Source organism: Mauremys reevesii, linkage group 3, assembly GCF_016161935.1.
Source record: "Mauremys reevesii isolate NIE-2019 linkage group 3, ASM1616193v1, whole genome shotgun sequence".
Classification (NCBI taxonomy): domain Eukaryota; kingdom Metazoa; phylum Chordata; order Testudines; family Geoemydidae; genus Mauremys; species Mauremys reevesii.
The window spans coordinates 114,845,546-114,859,989 of NC_052625.1; the positions used below are offsets into that span (position 1 = coordinate 114,845,546).

General features: G+C 41.9%; 1 protein-coding gene across 2 annotated transcripts in view; it reads right to left on the reverse strand.

Moving 5' to 3' along the window:
- Positions 1–277: 277 nt before the first annotated feature.
- The window catches only part of RSPO3 (R-spondin 3), an 86,277-nt gene continuing 72,110 nt past the window's right edge, over positions 278–14,444 (reverse strand). For both annotated transcript variants that reach the window (XM_039528613.1, XM_039528612.1), the window contains exon 5: positions 278–1,467. In XM_039528613.1, coding sequence (XP_039384547.1) covers positions 1,274–1,467 — 194 coding nt within the window. In that variant the 3' untranslated portion in view covers positions 278–1,273. The remainder of the gene's footprint in view (positions 1,468–14,444) is intronic.

Consider the following 14,444-nt stretch of genomic DNA (forward strand, 5'->3'; position numbering starts at 1 on the left):
TATAAGGATAAAATCCATCCCTGAGCAGAGAGCCAGCACAAAGCCTACCCACCACTTACACATCACTATAGCCTTCAAACTAGGGAGTAAGCAGGACACAAGTGGTGCTTGGGCCTTTTCTGGCCTTCTGACAAGTGGTGAATTTCACTTTGGCTATGTCAGAGGGAATAAGTGGGGCATCTGTATCATGATTTTCAAGCAAACAAAAATGGACCAAACTTTATCCACTCTATCCACAAATATATTTATTGTAGTGGCTTCTCTTTCACTACATATACATTGTTAAAGATGTAGTATCCCTTTCTCTCCGTGACTTTCATAAATCTGATTATAAAGCAGTAGATTCTTCCAGTAAAAAGGAAGAAGAAAATCCCCACGACTGTGAAAGACACATATTTCCATGGTCTATTTTCTGTTCTTTATTAACTCAGCATTGTCTCCTACAAATATGATTTGTCATTCACTGGAAGATTTGAAACGTAGATTTAAGTTACACATAGTTATAAAAAGCATAGAACAGCACGCACTGTACCACTGTTTAGACCAGAAAACATTGTGTTGTCCCATAGCTAAGAATGCTATACGAGCAAAGCGCCACCACTTCTCCTTTAGGAACTTCGGTCTCTGAAGTTGCAGTTGCTTCCACTTCTTTTCCTTCTTTAACTTTCAACACCCTGCAGATATTCCCCCTGGTATTTCTCACATGAGTCTGGAACAAGTACTGGGGAACCCCAGGGTAATCCAGTTCAGATCCACCACAGGGTGCAAAACCTTAGATTCCTACTGGCTCTTGAAAAATGGTTTCCCTCCTGCCCCTCTCTGAATATTTATGTACGATATATGATGGGATACTTTGTCTCTGATTTAGACATCTCTCTTGTCTCATACTTTGCTTAAACAATAGCTTGACAAATATTTTACAGAGGAAGCAGGTTGTTCATCCAGATGTCATTCATTATATTGCTATATTTTATACCCTATTAATAAGTATATACAAAATTTCTTAATTGCCTTTTACAGATGCATGGCAGCATATAATGTAACAGTTTTAAAGTATCCCTTTTTTAGATTTTTTTTTTTAATTCTTGGCTCATGTCAGTCTCTTTAATAAACTATGATTGCTTGGAGAATATAGGAACTATTTGGAATGTTGTTTAAGGTTTAACAATCACTGATAGCATTGTCCATTTGTGGTTTGAATGGCTTGAGCATCTGTCACGGGGATCTGGTTGAGATAGCAGCATCATAAGTCTAAAACAATCAGGTAAGGCCATTAGTGAACAGTGCTGATGGGTACTGGGTTCTGTTGTTTATCTTGGGCTTTTCTTTTCTTCGGCTGCATTTTGTTTTTGTTTTCCCGCTGTTCTCGGTTTTGTCTTCGGGATTCTCGGCCTTTATTTTCCTGCCTTGTCTCCCTACTTTCTTCTTTGTTTGGCCTTTTCCCTTTCTCATCTCTATTTTTTTTCCCTGAAATAAAAATACATGGCACATTATAAGCAATACTCAGACCATCCCAGTCCTTGAATTCCGTCAGTTTGCCAACAGCCTGAAAAATCACCCTTTATTACAAGCTCATGATGCTGAGGGTTAAAACCAAACATTAACCCAGTTGTCTGGAAAGCAATCATAGGTATCCATCTGTGAATCAAGTCATCGGGTAAAGTCCTGACCTAGGGCCAGATTCTCTATCCCTGAGTCGAGCAAAGTGTCTGGAGTCTGGCCATAACCAGACAGCTGAGAATTCCACTTGTGTGGGGGAAGTTCTTAGCTGGTACAAAGCCGGCATAGTTGGTTTCTATGCCAACTGCCCCCCAACAGAGGTGATTGTGAGCATGGCAGAATGACCTGCACTCCCACAGTTCTCATTTGGTGTGTGCTCCAGCTGATGTAAGTTAAAGCACTCCCTAGGATGCTATAACTTATGCCTGAGCCGGGAACCTGAGCAAATGTGGCTAGTAAATCATGGAGCTGTAACTGGCTCCCTGCTTATTCCCCATCTCTGAGCTCTGCTCAGCACAGGAGAAGATCTGGGATCCACAGTCTTAAAATTCTCCCTCTCCTGCAAAGGATTTCCTTCCCTGCAGGGAGAACTCCCTTGAATAATATTGACTCCAGCACTGGTATGTGACCATAATAAGACAAAATATTAACATCTTAAGTGCTGAACCTTTTACCCATTGATACAAACCGGATGAATTCAATCACTTTGCTTTATTTCCTTAAATATCTCTGAGGGTAGAACTCTGAGGCTTTTGTTACCATCAAGGGTCTCATGAGTAAAGTTTTTGTTCCCTTAAAGAATATTTAAAGATTGCTATTGCTCTGGATTAGATGTGCAATGCATTTATTCTTCTATTTCTTACATTTACTGACAGCTAAAATTGGTTTTACACACTAACTTAAAGCTGAGTGTTTTTTTTGTATGAGAGAATTGATCCATATACTGAGCCCTGTGAGTGAAATTTACCCATATGCAGAAGAATCCCACGTATGCTTCAAAACAGTATTTTAACTGAGGTGTAAGTAGCATACGGGCCTTGTGCTAGCTGCTTACACAAGGGAGAATGTCACTGTTTGTGCAGTATTGAGAAACACCTAGTTAACTCTGTTTTATGGCATCATGGCAAATATTGTATGCTGAAAACAACAATCACTGCTTATTACAGCAAAAAATACTTTAGTCCAGGTCTCATAATTGTATATCATTAGAAATACCCTGGGTTTCCTGACATCTGTATCTGGAAAACAGAGTCAACCAAACCCAGTTACTAGGTAATAGATCTGTGTGTTGTCTGCAGTGGAGAGGGTGACCAATATAGGGAACTAAGTCCAGCCCAGACATGAAAATAAAGGTGAGTCTCTGGTAACTTGTGGGGGATTGAAAGGAGGGAAGGAGTAGTTTCAGTCTAAGGAAAGATGAGAGAACAAAGTCAGCAGTGTCAGACTAAGGGAGAAGGAGACAGAAAAGCATGAAAGGTTTCTTGGCGATTAGGGAGAGAGGCAACGAGTAAGGCTAGAGAATGAAGGAGGAGGGGTATGTTGTAGCCCATGCTTGATACAAAGCCTTAACATAGTTAAGGCTACAATTTAGCCAGGGGCAGTGGCGGATTAACAAATTTGCTGTCCCTAGGCCCTCAAAAAATTGCCGCCCCCCACCCCGTGCCAGCTCACCTCTTCTCCCCCATGGCAAGCCTGGGAGGGAGCGGGGAGAAGGAAAGTTGTGGTGCGCTCGCGGGATGGAGGTGGTGTTGAGGTGAGCTGGGGCAGGAGCACTTCCCTGCCTCCCCCCCAAGAGTTACTCCCCGCGCCTGCCGGTCCCAGCTCACCTCCGCTATCCCCTGAGTGTGCCGCTATCGTTTCTCCTCCCTCCCTCCCAGTGCTTTTGCGCGGCAAGCCTGGGAGGGAGAAGGGGAGTTGCGGCGTGCTCGGGGGATGTCGGCGGTGGAGTGGAGGTGAGCTGGGAGCAGTTCCCACCCCCCCCCACCGGGTTACTCCCCGTGCCCGGGGGGCCCAGCTCACCTCTGCTCCGCCTCCTCCAAGCACGCTGCTACTTGCTTCTCCCTCCCTCCCAGCGCTTTCGCGTGGCAACCCTGGGAGGGAGGTGGAAGGAGAGAAGCGTGGTGCGCCTGGGGGAGGAGGCGGGCCAGGGATTTGGGGAAGGGGCAGAGTTGGGGAGGGGGTGCGAGCAAATTTGCTGCCCCTGCAAATCTGCCGCCCTAGGCCTAGGCCTTGTTGGCCTAGGTGATAATACCCCGCTGGTCAGGGGTATTTTTAGTAAAAGTCATGGAGAGGTCACAGGCAATAAACAAAAATTAATGGCCTGTGACCTGTCCATGATCTTTACTATAAATACCATGACTAAGTCTTATCTGGGTGGCCTTGGGGCGCCAATGCTTGGGGGGCTCCCAGGGGGGTGCTGCTCTAGAAGCCATCTGGGGTGCTGCTGCTCTGAGGATGCCTGGGGCCAGCCCCCACTGGCCACTGCTGAGGTGGTCCCCGGGGATAGCCCCACTGGCCACTGCTCAGGCAGTCCATGGGGCCAGCTGCCTGGGGTCACTCAAGTAGCAGCTGGTACGGCTGGCCACGGGCTGCTCCAGCAGCGGCCGGTCTGGCTGGCTGCGGGGCCACTACAGAAGTCACGGAGGTCATGGAAAGTCGCGCAGCCTTATGCATAGTTTCCTGGCTTGTTTCCCAACCAGTCCATTCGTGACAGGTTCTAGCTGATAAAAGATTCAGCTGAAAGTTAAGATATTTACACTTCCTAACTTAAATATGGATGAATAACTGAGTCTCTCTTCTATTACTTCAGAAACTTGAAATATCCAAAATTACTCCAAATGATTTCAGATAGCCAGACAAAACAAATATACAACCGTTAGCAGCACCGGTGCTCCCTGAATGGCAGATCAGCACACAGTGTGAAGGACAGCAGAAATGAAATGGTGACTTGTGGCTTGTGCGCCTAGTTCTCAGAGAGAGAAGTCTGAAAGCGTTGGGTTACATACCATTTCCATGCTGAGTTCCTTTCTGGAGGTAAACATGCATCAAGCCCAGTTCTAATATTATATATCTATATGTCAGTGACCATTTTGAATTCAGTTCCAAACCTCTGTGAAGACTAGTGACCCCAAATGGTGGAAATCATCCAGACGTTCAATGTTTGACATTGTTCACTTGGTGATGGTCCAATATCATACAGCTGTGACCTCCTAACTGCAATGCTTTGGACGCATTGGAAAGGCACTCCCTCCCCTCCTCCTCAGTCGCTGATTGATTTGGATTTTTTTTAGCTGCTCATGGCAACTCACTGATTTAGCCCTGGGATTTTTTTTTTTTAAAAGTGAACTGATGTAATTATTACTTAAGACAGGCAGAGATATTTTTGGAAAGAGCTTGAAACTCAGTAATATTCCTGTTACCCAAAGAATGAGGATTTGGTCTGAGAAGTGCTCTAAAGTAACAGCATGAGTTTACTGTGCAACATATTAGTCCTGCACAACATAGCATTAAACAAAAATCAAGGGGGTGGGGAGTGTCCCTTGTGACTGGCCCTGTAGGATGCACAAGAGGAGTAAGGGGCACATGGAGCGTCTTCCCTTTTGTACTGCTGTGGAAGGGCTTGGCACAATCCCAGTGGAGAGTATCAGAGGGGTAGCCGTGTTAGTCTGGATCTGTAAAAGCAGCAAAGAGTCTTGTGGCACCTTATAGACTAACAGACGTTTGGGAGCATGAGCTTTCGTGGGTGAATACCCACTTCGTCGGATGCACTTTGTCTCCCAGTGGAGAGTGCTTCACTACCCTACGGGCTGGTCTACACTAGAAAATTAGGTTGATACAGCTATGTTGCTCAGGAGTGTGAAAAAAAATCACATGCCTGGGAGATGTAGTTAAGCTGACCTAAGCCCTAGTATAGACCGTGCTAGGTTAATGGAAGAATTCTTCCCTTGACCTAGCTATCGCCTCTCAAGGGGATGGATTTACTACAGCAGCAGTAGCATTTCTAGTGTAGATAGAGCCTAAAGCTGGCTGGATGTGGAGGGGAATCTACTGAAAGGGTGGTAGAGCTGCTGCATCAACATGCACTCTGCAGGAGCACTAGGAGAAAAATCAGGCTGAGCCAGCCAGTTATACCTGGAGGGTCCTTCTGCAGCCCAGCCACTCCGCTCACCCCTCCAGAGAGGGAAATTGCTTAAAAGCTACAATCCAACGCTTAATGCGTTACACCAAAGCCAGTGTTGGCAATGACTGAGAACAACCTGCATTGGTGCCCCTTAGCACACAGTGGGGCAGATTGCTGGGCCCAGCCACCCTGCACTTGGTGTAGGACCCAGGGTAAGGGCGAAGGTGGATCTAAGATAACTTCCTGTTCCCCAGTCATTGGCCTGACTAGGAGCTGCAGCAATTCCCAGTGTAATGTAAGAGTTGATCTAAATCAAGCTGGCTAGAGCAATCCTTTAGGAACTAAGCCATCATTCCTGGGTAGAGCTTGTCAGAGAAATTTCAATGGAAACATAATACATCAGAATTCACAATTCCATCAAAATCATAACACTTTGTGAAACTGAGTCATTTTCATTGGAATTTCTTTTCAGAAGAAAATTTGAAAAAAAGTTCCACCAATGTCGAACCAGTCTCTTTGAACATATTTGGAACAAAATGTTTTGATTTTTTGCTTTAAAATTATTTTCTTTTGAATGTTTTTTATTTATTTTGCATTCTATTATATATTTTAAAATACAAAATCAAAAGTCAAAATCAAAATGAAATGATTTTGTCAAAACAAAAAACATTGAAATCAACCCAAACCAAATTTTTTTTTGGAATTTTCATTGATGGCAATTTTGAAGTTTTCAGGTTTCACCCCGATTCAGAACAGAGGCAAATTTGGAAATCCTTCACAAAATGAAATTTCTATCCTTCGCACAGCAAGAGATTCCTGGACTCTGTATAGGGTGACCAGACAGCAAGTATAAAAAATCAGGACAGGGAGGGGAGGGTATAAGAAAAAGCCCCCAAAATCGGGACTGTCCCTATAAAATTGGGACATCTGGTCACCCTAACTCTGTAGGACCTTTAAACTTGTTTTGCACTACAAATGGCTTCCTCTGCATAGTTCTTCACGTGAAGCTCTTAACACAGCCTACCACATATGCTCACATATTGCCATCTTTTGTGAAGGAGCCTCTGCACTAGAATGTTGCATTCTGCTGCTCTAGAAAAACAATTCAACCAAAAAGACTAATCTTTGCGGTTTTTGTAAAGCAGGCACTAATCTTTCATCATGAAGTGCTGGTTCATTAGCTCCTTTAACTACTCTTTTTATAAACATGTATATAATTGTGTTACTTTGTTTCCATCCTCTCTGGGGTATAGATTCTTGTGGCAATTAAAGGTTAGGGGGAGAAGGGGAAAGTTACTCCTCCCTTAGTTTTTCACTAGCAATTGGGAGGAGTTTGAGATGAATTCTACTGTGAATGCCTCTTGCTGCTTGTTGCCCTTCTCTTTGCCTCCCTAACCCTTCCACTCCCTCCCTAATCCCCCCCCCCACCTAGTCACATGGGAAACAGCTGGTATTGATATTTGGACACTTATTTAGTAAAACACAAGTTGATGCTTTTTGCTGCATTCTCACACTGACAAGGAACAAGAACAATAGCTTCTCTGTTCTGTGTGAACATCCTGTGACACTTTTGGTGAAAACAAAGCTTTTATGTCCAAGAAAAAAAATTCCTCCCCAGATACTATGTAGTGTACTATGCACTGTCCTCCAGCCCAGAAGTGGTGGCATTGCGTTAGAGCTTTGTATCTATAGCTGCAAAGTGCTTAAGGGTTTCTATGAAATGAAAGGTGCTACATGAAATATATTGTCTTTATAGATGGCATGCACAGCTTTTTGTATTATGGCACCTATTTGCATCTAAAGAAAACCAAAAGGCAGGGGAAAAAAAAAGTTAATGTTGAATAATGATGTACATTAGAATGAATAAGAAAACCCATAAGAAAATGTTCAATTTCTGGTATGCAGATTATTTCATTGTACAGAAACTCCCTTGATGCATTAACAAAGAGTGGTCTAGAGGACAGGACATTACACTAATAATCAGTAGAATTCAGTTCTTTTCCTGGCTCTCCTCTAAACTTACTGTGGGGCCTTAGATGAATCATTTAACCTTTTTGTGCCTTTCTTTTCCTGTTTATAAGATGGGGATAATAATGCCTACCACCTTTGTAAAGCACTTAAGATCCAGGGATAAGTAGTAGTATACATATGCTAAATAATATTATCTCTTTAGGAAGTTACACTGGTTCCCGCAAGGAGCTGGTGTATCATCTGACAGATTGATTGCTCCAGTAAGCAGAAATTTCCTGATGAACGGCATGCCTGTATCTGCCTATTGGCTCATTTTGCATTAGTAACTTAAATAGAAACTCTCCCTCTAAAAAAGTTTTCACAGCTCTTTCAAAATTACATACGCATGTTTGCATATATATACAAATTGTGGAAGGAAGATAGAGTGAAATAAAAGGAGCATCCACCACAAACTGCTAGGGCTCAAATGTGTGTGTGTGTGTGTGTGTGTGTGTGTGTGTGTGTGAGAGAGAGAGAGAGAGAGAGAGAGAGAGAGAGAGAGAATAATATTTTTCAGTTCAATAGAGAACTGCTTTGATTAATCAAGTAGTTGTGTTACACTTTCTTTGGTGAACTACAAGTAAAATTCCACTTGGGGGCACTTTTGAGCTTTCCTAGGTCATTCTTTTGGCTGCTGAAAGGAAGAGTTTTTAGGTTGTAAAAAGAGGAATTTACATTGTAAAAAGGAGAATAATCCTGTTACTCCTAGAGGAGGGTCCCTCCAGGCCAGGGTTGAAAGAAGTAGGCATGGTAGTATAGAGGAAGCTTCTTTGCCTAAGCTATATCTACTCTTGGATTAAATTGAAGACTTCAGTTTCAAATGCTTCCAATCCAGAACCCTTCCCCAGCATTATATTCACTATTATATTTCCTTTTCTATTTAGTACTGTATGTATATTGGGACAGTTTTACAACTCCAGCAGGAGGATATGAGGCGGTGGTGTATTGTGCTGGGACATACTGATATCACCACTTCCCAGCTAGTTGCAGCATGCTGCTGTAGCGAGGCCTTAACACAACATAGCTTAGTATGTCTTATTGGTTAATAAATCCATGTGATGAAAACAAGAAGAATAAATAATTGTAATTAGAGCTGGTTGAAATTTTCTAAAGACATTTTTCCATCTGAAAATGCCAGTTCACCAAAATCTAAAAAAGTTCTGCAGAGTAGCTATTATGGACTAAAAGGAGTTTTAGTCCAGAATAGTTTATTTCAGAATAGCTACTCTGGTCCATTTCCCTGTGTAGATTGTTATTACTAATAATAAATGACTTTGTATAGTGAAGTAAGTAAGTCTACAAATAAGCTACCAATTTGAGAAATACTTCAGATCGAATTCTGATGATGAAATTTAGCGTATACTAGTGTATCTGCTTACACAACAGATCTTACTGCTTGAAGGTGCTATGTTTTTGTAAATCTCATTTGTAATCCATATTTTAAGAAATCCCTAAACATATTTTTATATAATCCACATTTGAAAACATCTTTAAATGTGTAGCCACCTCATAGATTGTTCCAGAGAAGCATTTACATTATTACATCCACTGTTGTGCTTTTGGTTGATAAATATTTTCATTTCCTGAGGGGGAAGTGAGTAGAACTGGTATTTTAAACACTATTTAAGAAAATGCCCCACACCAAAAACATCAAGGCTGACACAAGCAAACTAAGCAATGCAGGTTCCAAAGATGGAAACTTGACTATCCTATCTATTTCAGTCCTGTTGTACTCACCTGTAATTACTGCAGGTGACTCAGAGCACTTGTCTGTTTACATATTCCTAAGTATGGGCTGAAATACCTAAACACAACAGGAAGCATTAGGAATAGAGTTTCATCCTTTGAACTGCCTTGCTTTGGTGATTGCATCACAGATCTAGATCTCCACTATCAGGGTTATTCCTCTGTAAGGTTATGGAAACTCCAGGGGCTGGATCCTCAGCTGGAGGACCTGGACCTATGAATTTCAACTGACTGAGTTTCTATGGAATGTCCTCTGTCTTGGGGATAAAGTTCTATCCTTTAATGATGAGACTTGGATTGTCCATCCTCTATGCCTGTAGATCCCCTGCAACCTGTGCAAACCTGGGGGGATTCATCACAGGCAAGGATATCTGAGCACAGGCATTTACTTCTGCACTGATGCCCCATCCCCCTTTTCCTAGCTTCCTGTAGGTCCTGGTCTGTACAGTTTCTGCAAGAACTGCTGCTAGGAGTTCCCTGACTGTGGCTGCCCTTGAAGACCTCCTCACAGGATATTTCATGTCACAGAGGGGGAATTCATGCAAGATACAGCAAAGCACTGTTCAATGGAGCACTGAAGCACATTGGTAACTTTAAGCAAGTGAATAAATAACCTCATTTACTTCAGTGGGCCTGCTCATGGGCGTAAAGTTACACACATACCTAAGTAATTGGCTGGATCAGAGGTAGAACTGTTTCAAGGTGCTGTTGCTTGATATCTCCAAAGTTACTGGAGTGCAGGATCTCAGTCATTTGAATGACACTTTAATTTGTGGCACATTTGCCAATTAATCACAGCACAAACCATTCTTTTATGTTTGTCCATGAGCACAGTTGTTAAACTTGTAACTCCGTTTTAACTTATGTTGAATCCTTCTACCTTCATAGAAGGAGTTAAAAAAATTAATCATGAAAAACATCATCAGGATAGGAGAAAGAATGTGTGCTGTGAATTCGATCAGGAATTCCCAGTGGAGAAAGTTGAGACTGGAAGAGCCAACCTCTCAAAAATCTTTGCTGCCAATTATTGCTTGTTCCTGGGTCAGTTTCAAGTCACCTACAATCCATTAATGCAATATTATGTAAATTCCTAGGACCCTTCTCATTTCCAAGAAGCATGACCCATTTTCTGTAACAGTGAAACTTTAAAATATACACCCACTGAACTTCACAAATGTCTGCCAAAAAAACAATATTAAGGACTCCTGTCCAAATGATCCTGTGCAATGCAAAAGAGATCATCCTTTCATTCACAACCCATTAGCAAATGACTCATCTATTCAGCGCCTTCAAAGTTTAAACAGCTCAACTTTCTCTTCAGTGATCATTTTATTCCAAGTTATGGGTTATTACTTGTCAAATAATGGGACTGTTAATTCACCACATTCATAACTATTGATTATCACAGGTTCTTCCCAGATTGGCTACACAGAAGTTTCTTGCTCATTGTTGGATTGATGTGATTTGTGACAGAGCTGTATGCTCTCAATAAGGTTGTTACATAAAAACAAAATAAGTCTACTTATTATAATATTCCACCAAAAAAAGTAAAAAACAAAGCAATTGCTCTTGAGATTGTTAGCATAATATACTCACACAAGATTAATGAGAAAACAAAGATAGAAATAACAGTCAATGGAGCACCTCTGAAGGCCATGAATCAGTTGACATCATTTCAGGAGCCCAATGTACCCCAAATTTAGGGAACTAAATCAGATCTTATATATATATATATATATAAATATATATATATATATGTAATTATTCAGAAACATAACCATATGTGCCGATGTTCTGTGACAATAATAAGGTTTGAACCGGCCCATTATCCATAAGTGACATTCCAGGTATCCATAATCATGCTTCTGATCACTAACCTAAGCATTTGCATCCATCAGTTTCTTAATGCATCATATATGAGAACATGGTCTAACTGCCTTGTTACAATATTGCAAAATCCTCTGCCCCCAACTGTCTCCCTATTTCAAGATAACCTTTTGCAAGCTTGTGGTGTACCTGTCCTTCTGCAGTCACTTGCTTGTTACACAGAATGAGAAGGCACACTTCATATACTAGGGATAAGCTCTTGGACCTTGCTTGGTTCACTTAAAATAAATCCTTAGCATGAGCATATCACACTAGGCCTCAGACTAATAAAATAGGCCTTTGTCATAGCAAAGCCTAACAACCCAATGAGTTGTGTTTGCCTGCTTCCTCCCAGCTAGGGTGACCAGATAGCAAGTATGAAAAATCGGGAAACTTTTTTTTTCAGGAGGGGGAGGGGCATAGTTGCGTATATAAAACAAAGCCCATAATATCGAGACAGTCACGATAATATTGTGGTGTCTGGTCACCCTACCCCCAGCATGTTTCAAGCAATTCAAACCTATCAATATTATGTCCCTATAGTGTTATTACCAAAGGTGTGACAGGGTCACAGGTCAACATAACCACTAGAAATGTTGATGGGCAGAGAACGCATGAATGTCACAGTTTACGAATTACCCAAATGTTAAATGGTTCAGCATGTTGTGCGTTTCTCACACTTATTTAAATCGCTCTTAAAGCTGCACTTATTGCTGAAGTGGCTCTTGGGCAAAAATTTAAAAGTGCCTATGTGACTTAGAAGCCTAAGTCACATTGACTTTCAATGAGACTTAGGCTCCTAAATTACTTAGGCATTTGTGAAAATGGGACTTAGGCTTCTAAGTCTCTTATTTGCGTTTGAATATTTTGCCCCTTGTCTTCCTTGTCTAGCTTTTGGGCTAAATCATCCCTCTGACTGCATGGCCATGCAGGGATATTAGGAAGAATAAAGACATTGGGAGTGAGCAGGCAGGAATCATCAGACACTGCACCCCAACTACTCACTACCTCAAGCAGGTTTCAGAGTAGCAGCCGTGTTAGTCTGTATCCGCAAAAAGAACAGGAGTACTTGTGGAAAAGCTTATGCTCAAATAAATGTGTTAGTCTTTAAGGTGCCACAAGTACTCCTGTTCTTTTTACCTCTAGCAGGTGGGTAGAAAGGGGTAGGGAGTGGGGGAAACCTTGGCTTAGCTGAGTCATTGCATGGGGTGTCAATTTGCTGCAGCTATAAGCAAGCAGCAAGTTTCTATAGTGCTCGAGTGACTGGGATGCAGGGAGGGAATTGTGTTTTTCTCAGGCATAATTCCTTCCCTATGCTGTTTGTGGGCTGGCGCAGCTATACACCCTCTTCTTGGACAGGGTTCGCTGCAAAGTCACAATCTAATCCTAATGTAGACTGTCTGGATATTTCTGTCTTGTGAAGTCGCACACACACACACTGTCAGAGTTTAAAAAATAATAAATAGTAACTTCTTGTCAAGTACTCAATTAGTAGTGGCAGATTTCTCTGTCTATTTGTGTTTTCCTCGATCTACATTTTATTGCCATATGTTGATCTGCACACTAGAGCATTTGGGGGCCTATTTTATTATGCTGAGACAAGTGAATGTGTTAGCCCCCCTTTTTTGGCTCATGACCAATGGTATGACGACAATAGCAATTTTATATTTATGTACAAAGTGGCATAAATTAGACATAAGTTCATTTAGGGTTGATCCACTGCATAACCATTTTTAAGACTAATGGAATTATATGAAAACACAACTTTTTTTTAAAATGGAGATATGTGTTATTGGCACAAAACCTCTCACCCTAATGTGGTTTCAAAGTATTAGCAGGAATCCGTAATAGCTTATCCTATTGTTTCAGGCAAGAATAATCCAAGCCTCCCATTAGCCTTGCTTGAGGTCATGGATATTGCCCTTTTCAGAGACTTAGTTCAGCTGGTGCAGGCATTTGAGCAAACCAGAAATGAAAATGTGATGCTGCATTATGTCAGAACTGCATGTTTAGTCTGCCTTTCTAGAAATAATCAGGAAAAGTTATACATGATAAGAGACAGATGCTACTGCCTCAGCAGATATTTGAACTCTTTCTAGTACAATACTAAAAAAGAGAAACGACCAAAGAAACTTTTGTTCATTTAGATTTATCAAATTTGTAATCAAATAATTTTTAAGTGAGGGATGAACAATGGCAGCTTTTAAAAAAAAACTTTGACTTAAAATAATTGCAATAAACCAGTGTGTAAATTCTTGGAATATCCATACAGCCAAAAATTTCCAATGCATCTGTAAACATGGAGTGCTATAGCACCAACTGTATGCTATTTCCCTAATTGACTATGGGTCTGGCGCGGGCATGTGTCAAGTACCCTTAGTTGGTGGAGGACCTGATCTTGAAGGCAGGTCGCTAGTGCAGACCCTTAAGCTTGTTCCAATCCCAGAGAAGTCATCAGATCCTGTTGCACGAGTGGGGGCTTAATTTAGGACTGATGGTATATATGCTTGTGATGATTAAACTTTGATAAAATTTGTATATCAAATTGTCAGGTGTGCCAGAGTTGGTGCAAAGGCAGGAGCGGGGAGGGAAGGTGGCTTTCCACCAACTTTCTGCCCCTAGTGCAAATTTAGAGCAGCTTAAAGTCTGTTCTACGTTGTACCTGTATGAAATGCTCCTTTGAGGCTGCTACACAGGGGAGCAGAAAGACTCTCCAGAATGAAAAACACTCCAGCCACACCCCTTTCTGCTCCCAACATGCCCCCTACACCAAGGAGGCTGGGAATGTGTAGTGTGGAGCTGGCTACACTGACTTTATGACACTTGGAGACTTTGGGCTTGGCTACACTGGGAACTAGCCTCAGCATAACTACATTGCTCAGGATGTGAAAAATCCACACCCCGAGCAACATAGTTAAGCCGACCTAACCCTGGTGTAGACAGCACTAGGTCAACAGAAGAATTCTTCTGTCAACTAGGTACCGCGTCCTGGGGAGGTGGACTACTTACACTGATGGGAGAACCCCTCTTGTCGGCAGAGGTAGTGTCTACACTGAAGTGCTACAGCAGCACAGCTTTTGCCACAGTAGGGTTTCAAGTGTAGACAAGCCCTTTGTGCCATTTTCCTTATCCAAAGGGGAACCTCTGTTGCCCATGTTAGAGTGCCACAGAGCAGATTGATCAGGATAAGTCTCTGGCTGTC